This window comes from Pseudonaja textilis, chromosome 16 (genome assembly GCF_049901715.1).
Source record: "Pseudonaja textilis isolate UNSWEBS1 chromosome 16, rPseTex1.2, whole genome shotgun sequence".
NCBI lineage: Eukaryota > Metazoa > Chordata > Lepidosauria > Squamata > Elapidae > Pseudonaja > Pseudonaja textilis.
In genome coordinates this window covers 3,981,204-3,989,740 of record NC_142005.1, presented here as the reverse complement: position 1 = coordinate 3,989,740, position 8,537 = coordinate 3,981,204, and the positions used below count along the sequence as shown (strand labels likewise).

Below are 8,537 nucleotides of genomic sequence, written 5' to 3'. Positions count from 1 at the left end.
TACAAAGTTAGCACCCACCCCTCTCCTAGAAGAATGAAATATCCCAGGAAATATTAAAAGAACCAACTGAATACCACCTCTGCTGCCAACCTATCTAAAAGGCAAAAGGCTGGGCCAGCTTATCTACAACACAAAAGACCTTCACCCTCAGAACATAATAGGATTAGCCCTCTACCCACTGGTGGGCTGCTGCCGGTTTGGACTGGATCGTCCATGTAATAAATGTGTAAAATAAACATGTAATCAAGCATTCCAATTACTGGAAATGTTTTGCTTTCTTCAGCTTCTTAGATGAGAAGTGAAATGTTTTCAAAGGAAGAAAACCAAAGAAGTCCAGTTGGCTTTTGGAAAACCATGATCTCGATGACTGAGAATTTCCACAGACATTTAGTTTCCAGTTTTAAAGCTCTTTAACAGGACATGAGAGGATCTGTTTGTAGTTTGTCTAAGCACACAGATTACCATTCTTGTTAGTATCTGTCTACATGAAAATAATGCAAAGAAATATGCATCCAATATATGTGAGTTATGCTATCAGATCCTTAGAGTAACAGAATAGCAGAGTTGGAAGGGGTCTGGTAGGTCATCTAGTCCAACCCCCTGCCCAAGCAGGAGACCACCATTTCTGACAGACGGCAGTTCCAGTCTCTTCTTGAAAGTCAATAACTTTAATAACTAATAACTTGCAAGAGGAGCAATCAGACTCCCAACTTTTTGCCAGACAGTTCTCTTGCTTCATAACAAGATATTCGACCCTTTTAGACTACACACTTAATTTCCACTCAAATAGGTATCTTGATATGTGCAATCCATGGTCTTTTCTATTTAAATATAGTACATTGCAACCAAATAAACTGCCAAAGCCACATTTAAACCACATTGGATCTATACAACAGACAGTGTTTCTAATGTTGAGAACATTAAGATATTGGACTTCAACTCCCAGAATTCTGCAAGTTGAAGTCCATGCATCTTAAAAGCATGATGGCTAGGGAATTCTGGGAGTTGAAATCCATCCATTCTCAAAGTTGACATGTTTGAAAAATACTGCTCTACTACAGCACAAATGTAGTTTATCTTTGCATCCCCAAACCTCATCAGTTTCATAACACTGAAATTCGACAGCAAGATTTCATACCTGTTTTCTTTCCTGTTTTTAAAATTATTTTAAGAACTTCGCTGTATTTAAACGAGACGTGCTGAACATAACTGAGTTTATGCTACTTGGCTCATTGTGGCTCAGCTCTTAATATATTTTGTGTATCACATGACCACACTGTGCCACAAGACAGTTTATCTGGGGCCTTGGGTGATGAGAACCCAGTCAACGCTCAACTTGTTTTGCATAAACAAAAAAGGCTGGTTTATCCACCAAAACAGAAAACAAAAGAGTCAGAAATGTTGGATCCTTCCAACACTTGGAAAGGAAATTTCTTTTCCCAGTCTGATGCTGAAGACCTTTGTGTCGCAGATACCTGCAATCTGTGAAGCATTTGAACTGCTTTCTCATCAAAGGAGGAAAAAAGAATTTCTTGGGCATTTTTTCTCCTTGCAGTTGTTTTGATTAGGGTGCACACTTTCTGAGCCTTAATCTCTCTCCTCCCCTCGGCCCATCTGAATTTGAAATTATATGCAGGTAGCCCTTGTTTAGCAATCACAATTGGAACCCACAACTCAGTCATTAAATGCAAGATTCGCTACGTGAATCTTCAACTGTGCTTGTGATCTGACTTCAGCATTCTTCTGCTTTTCAATAAAAGTCATCAATGCAAAGCAACTTAGAATCATAGAATCGTAGGGCTGGGAGGGATCTGAGAGATCTCATACTCCAATCCCCTCTGTACACTCAGGAGACCCCATACCATCCTTCTGGAATGGCCGTCCAGTTCCAGTCTCTTCTAAAAGCCTCCAGGGATGAAACTCCCACAACTTCTGGAGGGAAGCCGTTCCACTGATTAATTGTCCTCATTCTCAGGAAATTCTTCCTTAGTTCTAAGCTGCTTCTCTGATAAATTTCCACCTGTTACTTCTTGTTATTGCAAATGGTCAGTAAACAAGATAGTCACTAAATGGGAAGAACCTGTCTGGGCTCTTTATAATGCTCTTAATATATCAGGATTTGTGAATATTTTAAAAACCAGCAAAAGATAAATTTGACCTTTGTATTCTCTTTTCCTTTGAACCATTATTATCATAGTATTTTTGTTTGCTTAGAACAAAATTCTAGGAGTAGAAGTCCACAAGTCTTAAAATTGCCAAGGTTGGAGATCCCTGGTTTAGAAAGAGACACTGTTTGGACCCCAGCTTGAGAAAGGCTGAGTTAGACAGATCTCTGCCTTGATCTGAGCTTCAGGTTCTAAGGAGTATATCATGGTGGGAGCCCCCACCAATTCAGGGTGGCCCAAAGTGGCCCCACGGTAGGACTAGTTGGGGCCAACCAGTCATCTCCGCTCATGGGACAATCCAAAGCATGCTTCATCAGACACGGACAAACGCCGCCCTATCTTGGATAAGCTCACTCTACTCCTCGGAGGGAAGTCCTGAGAGTAAGAATTGGAGCCTTCCAGTCTCGGGGTGGGCACACCTTTGGGGATGTTGTCAGGCAACCCTGGAGAACAAGGCATCTTTCCCGAAAGGTGAGCTTCCGAAGGCCCAGCTGGGCTCATGCAACTCAGCGGCCTTTGAGGAGACCTCAGAACAGGCTTGTGGGGAGTAGAAGTCTTCTCCATTTTGAAGGATCCGTGTGAACCGTCCATGTCACCGTAGGAATAGGTTTGCATTCTCCGCATGGGAGCCTGGGGCACATGCTTATCCTTGGCGAGGGCCACAGCCTCATCGAATGACATGCTTCCACGACAGTGCCAGTTGGTCCAGCGCTGCTTCTGAGGAGTGCCGCTCTCCAAGGCCTCTTTGGTGGACCTCTCTGCTCCATAGAGATGTCCCTTCCCTTCGTCGTGTTGGCTGCTGTTCTGTTTCTCCAAACTGCCCTTCGTGAAATGAAGGCTGCTGCCTCCCGTTTCTCCACTCTTGGACCACGAAAAGCATTTGTCCTGTGAAACCGGAGGCGGCTTTGGGGTGTTGTCCTCCATGTTCTTATGGTCCTTGCTGAACATATCCAAGCTCACAGGCAAGGAGTTGCGTTGCTTTGGAAGGACTTCTGAATGGCCGTAACAATTCTCAGAAGAGCTGGACAGGCTAGGAGATGCTGGGGAATGTTCTGCCTTTTGGTTGCTGTTTTTGGTCTGGTCAGAGCTGGTCAGGTGGAAAGGCCTTTTCAAAGAGCTTTGGATGAATTCCTGCTTGGTCCCGTTCTCACAGGTCTTCAGCGGAACAGTGGCGAGACATTCCTTGCTGGGAATCACTGGCTTTAAGGCAGGAGGCACCTTAGCGAATTGAGGCTTCGGGGGCACCACCGGGAATGATTTCACTTGCTGAATTCGGGGCATGGTAGATGTCAACTTCATCTCAACCCTTCCATCCAAGAAGTCATGTTTTGGAGCATATGAAGCTTCCACTGGCAATCCAAGCTGAGATTTCTGCAGAAGATTTTCCAGGCAAGGTTTTGGAGAAGAGGCTGTGAGGGAGAAATCTTCAGAGTCCATGCAACTATCAGACAAAGAGGCAGGGAAAGAATAATAATAATAAGATGTATGCTCTGAATTCGGTACTGGGAAGCTTACATTCTCAGAATTATTGTCCAGTAGAGAAGGAATCAGACTTTGAAGTATGTTGAGTTGCTCCATAGATGAAGCAGTTTGTGCAACATCTCCATGGGGCATTTCTCCCGTCTCTTGAAGCACAAGGGTATTACCTAAGGGTTTGTTGGATCTTCCAACCACCTCTGGAAGAAGTTCTACTCTCATGCTGCAAGGAATATGGGGAATCTGTTCACTTTCAGGTGGGCTCTGAGATTGCCACTTCTCTTCAACACTTGTTTTGATTGGTTGGTTTTCAGACTCTGGATCCTGAGGTGTTTGGCCGGCAACTTTTTCAAGGCATCCAGTTTTTGGGACAAAGAAATCCACTCCGTTTCTATCTTCTATCTGCAATGATGAAATAATGGGTTCTACCTTACCGTCCTCAGCATTTCTTCCCCCAGCTTCTGAATCCAGAGAATTTTGGAAAGTGACTTCTTCAGGGCATCCAGTTTTGGGGACCAAGAGACCAACTTCACTCCCAACATTTGCATCTTTGATTTGCAACATTGAAAAAATGGGTTCTACCTCAGCTTTGTCAGTCAGGGGGCTTTCCATTTCATTGGGGTTGCTTCTGGCACCCAGTTCCACTTCAGGTGACTTAGCTAATTTTGGATCCAGGTCCTTGGTTATGACTAATTCACAAGTTGACCTAGTTGTAACCTCCTCATCCCCTTGTTGAGGTTCCAGGCTAGGTTCAGGTAAGTGTGAGTTCTTTGGGTTTTCAACCAAGGTTTCTGTAGCCACCTTGGAGATCTGGTCTTCCACAGTGAGTTTGGGAGAGGGGATGCGAAGAGTTTGACCTGCATCTGATTGCTGAAGGTGTTCTAGTTTGCTAGCTATGGGGCTGAGATCATCAAAAGCGCTCAGATAGACTTCTTCAGCATCAACCTCTTTAGATGGCTCTTCTTCAATGAATCCCATGGCGAGATAATACTGGTCATCTTCTCCTTCCGAATGTTCATTCATGCATTCTTCAATGGACAGGTAATCCAGGTAGGGCAGCGTAGAATACATCTCCGGCTAAACCGGGTGGAAAGAAAGAGAAAGCATTAGAAGATCTAATTTCTCAAGAATTAATAGAGAATGTAGGCATTTATAATCTTCCCACAGTTAATTTGAAAAAGAAAAAAAAATTGACAGAACATCAATTTTTAACTTCCTCACCATAAAATCAATGAGAATCATATTTGTCATTTTAGGATTAGGTGAGGAGACTAGGCTAGAAACCAGGAGACGGTGAGCTCTGCCTTTCGCATGAAAATCAGCATAATGACTTTGGGCCAATCACCAGGAGATAGTGAGTTCTAGTTCTACCTCAGGCATGAAAATAAGCACAATGACTTTGGGTCAATCACCAGGTAACTGTGAGTTCTAGTTCTACCTTTGGCATGAAAGCTGGCTGGGTGACTTTGGGTCAATCACCAGGATACAGTGAGTTCTAGTTCTACCTCAGGCATGAAAATCAGCACAATGACTTTGGGTCAATCACCAGGAGATGCTGAGTTCTAGTTCTGCCTTAGGCACAAAAGCTAGCTGGGTGACTTTGGGCCAATCACCAGGCAACTGTAAGTTCTAGTTCTACCTTAGGCATGAAAACCAGCTCTGTGACTTTGGGCCAATCACCAGGTGACGGTGAGTTCTAGTTCTGCCCCAGGTATGAAAGCTGACTGGGAGGCTTTGGGCCAGTCATTTTCTCTCAGCCCAAGCCAATTCACAGGGTTGTTGTTGTTGTGTGGAAAACAGGAGGAGGAAAGCAACAAGAAGGAAAGCTACCACCAAGATACAAAGCAAGAAGAAGGTGTCCAAAGAGAACTCTTTCTTCTGCACGATGCTCTCCCTCCTGTGGTTCAAGTCGGGGATAGAGAGAGAGGGCCAAATTAAGGCACTCACCTCCATCCCAGCTGCGATCATCTCGTTCATAAACCCACTTCCCAAATCATCTTCCATGCTTGGGAAGGTGTCCAAGCCACGTGGGGGAACCTCGGGGCCTTTCCCGGGATCTGTCTGCAGCTGTTCTTCTTCCATCACGTTGTCAATCCAGCCGTCGGGGCTGTCCAGGAACGAGAAGGAATCCTCAACTTCCATAGACATCCGGCTCTCCATTTCAGCTTCGAAGTTTGTTCCTGAAATGTGCGCGAGCAAAAAGAAAAACTCAGTCCAGGTTTCGCAGTAGGGACTAGGCGGCGGGGCGGGGGGTGTGTGTCAAAAAAAGTAGCAACCAGTTTTCTGCCTGGTTGCTGGGTGGGCGTGGCCTAGTCGGCCTCCTGCACCAGGGCAGGGTGGGGGTGGGGCCTTTTCAACCCTGCCCAGGCTTCTCGAGTCTCTGGATGGGCAAAAACAGCCTCCACAGGCTCCGGGGGTCTGTAGAACTTCTGGGAGGTGCATTTTTCACCCTCCCTGGGCTCCGGAGGCTTTCCCCGAGCCTCTCAGAAACATATCCATTTCTGGTCTTCTGGAGCCTCCGGGAGGCCCGTTTTTCGCCCTCCCAGAGCCTCTGTGCAGGCCCTGTACTTACCCGGGATCCAAAACAGGCTGTGTGGAGACTTCTGGGAGGGGAGGCAAGGGGCAGGGTGGGCGGGGCCAGCCAGTCATTGCAACTACCGGTTCGGCGAACCAGATGTAAAATTAACATCCGGTTCGCCCAAACCGGTGCAAACCGCTAATAGCCACACCCCTGGGACTAGGTCCTTGCTGAGTACAAATACAGGCGACCCTCAACTTATGACTACAGTTGAGCCTAAAATTTCTGCTGCTAAGTGAGACAATTGACCTGGATCTGGATAACTAGAATCCCCATAGACAAGTAGCAGGAATGTGCAATTCACTAGGTTAAGTGGCTACATTGATTAAGGAACTGGCTTCTTCTTAATATTGAGCTAGCACCCTAATTTTGATATCTTGATATTTGAAGGAAGTGCAAAGGGCTGGAGCCACAACCAAAGGCGTCTTGACTGCTGCTTTTGGAATCATTACTTCCTGCCCTTGATAACGGTTTACTTTAACAATTTAGCTGGTTAATTGTTCTCGCTGTCGGGAAATTCCTCCTTAGTTCTACGTTGGTTCTCTCTTTGATTAGTTTCCATCCATGGCTTCTTGTCTCGCTTTCTGGTGCTTTGGACCCCTTCTTCAACCTATTCTCCAAGGCACCAGAATGCAGGATGAGAAACAATAGAGAGATCCAATCTAGAATGAAGGAGGAGTTTCCTGACAATGAGATCAATTAATTAGTGGTACTACTTGTCTCTAGAAGTTGTGGGTGTTCCATCACTGGAGGTCTTCAAGAAGAAGCCTCAGTCATTTGTCCTGAATGGCATAGGATCTCCTGTTCAGAGGGGGTTGGACTAGATGCCCTCCAAAATCCCTTCCACCCTGGTTATTCTGTTCTGTAGTTCTGTTCTATTATGATCATTCTTGATTACAATACAAACATTGTCAGCCTTGGAAGCTATTTTTTACTTGCAAGTTCCGAGGCTGCCACATTCAGTGCCTGGGAATTTAGGAGGGGGGATTTCATAGAGAGGTAGAAGATTAGACACAACAACATTCTTTTCTCAGAGAGTCAAGGACATGTTGCCCTGTACCTGGAGGGGAGTGACTGCAGGGATGTCTCCAGTGGTGGGATTCAATTTTTTTTTTACTACTGGTTCTGTGGGCGTGGCTTGGTGGGTGTGGCTTGGTGGGTGTAGCAGGGGAAGGATACTATAAAATCCCCCTTCCCTCCCCACCCCACTAACCTGCTTTTCAGCTCCGTTCCCTGTGCAGGGCAACCAAAGGATGCTGATCAACTGGGACTCAATGGGAGGCAGAGAAGAGATGGGGGCGGGGCCAGTCAGAGGTAGTATTGGCCGGTTCTCCGAATTACTCAAAATTTCCACTAGCGGTTCTCCAGAACTGGTCAGAACCTGCTGAAGACCACTTCTTCACGAAGATTTGTTTGGGCCATGTGATGGACTGGTGGACACAGGAGATGGATTTTTAATTTCTCCTTTGGAAAGGGAGAACCCGGAACTCTCATATTTGGGTTTTCCCAGACATTCCAATAGGACAACTCTAATAAAATGGAACTTTGGGGAAATGTTTGTCTCGGAGTTTCTTGGTTTGGAGTTCGTTAGTTGGAATGTGGGCAAATATCAACACTGACCTTCATCTGCTTCCTTGTTTGCAGTGAGGGCAGACATCTCATTGTCTTCTGCCACCTTGGGAAAGTCTTCTCCGTTGGAGGAGGAAACGACCTCTGGAGTCTCCAAGTTGCAGAGGCCCAGTGCTGGACACTCCAGACCTCTGGTCAGCCGGGACAAAGTGAGGTTGGAGGTGATGTGGAAGGGGACGGTGACCGAGAAAGGCCCTGAGATGTGGACCCCAGCACACTTCTCAGCCCGGTTCCTGGAGCTCTTGGGTGAACGTCCTTGAGAGGTCCCTCCGATGAGGCCAGACCTGCTGGTTTTAGGGGTGGTGGGTTCCGACTTGGTGGCTTCCTCCTGCATGTCTTCACATTTGCTCTTGGCAGATATGTGTGCAGATTCGGAGAAGCTGCTGTCGAGTGAAACTGGGCCATCAAAGCATTCGAGTTTCGGAGGTATCTCGCTCCCCAGGTGGACATCGTCTGCATGCAAAAGAGAGGGACCAATCAGAGAGAGTCATGGAGCAACGCTCAGGTATCCAATCAGTGGAATGGAATGGAATGGAATGGAATGGAATGGAATAGAATAGAATCGAATCGAATAGAATAGAATAATAAAGAGAAGAGTGGAAAGAATAGAATAGAAATAGAATAGAATAATAAAGGGAAGAGTGGAAATAATAGAAATAGAATAGAATGGAATAGAATAGAATAATAAA

At 45.8% G+C, this 8,537-nt stretch overlaps 1 protein-coding gene across 2 annotated transcripts in view; it reads right to left on the bottom strand.

Moving 5' to 3' along the window:
• Positions 1 to 655: 655 nt before the first annotated feature.
• ARHGAP30 (Rho GTPase activating protein 30) overlaps positions 656 to 8,537 on the bottom strand; it is a 36,121-nt gene continuing 28,239 nt past the window's right edge. For both annotated transcript variants that reach the window (XM_026716482.2, XM_087914247.1), the window contains exons 10-12: positions 7,840 to 8,301; positions 5,589 to 5,821; positions 656 to 4,718 (exon numbers count right to left, since the gene is read on the bottom strand). In XM_026716482.2, coding sequence (XP_026572267.1) covers positions 2,442 to 4,718; positions 5,589 to 5,821; positions 7,840 to 8,301 — 2,972 coding nt within the window. In that variant the 3' untranslated portion in view covers positions 656 to 2,441. The remainder of the gene's footprint in view (positions 4,719 to 5,588; positions 5,822 to 7,839; positions 8,302 to 8,537) is intronic.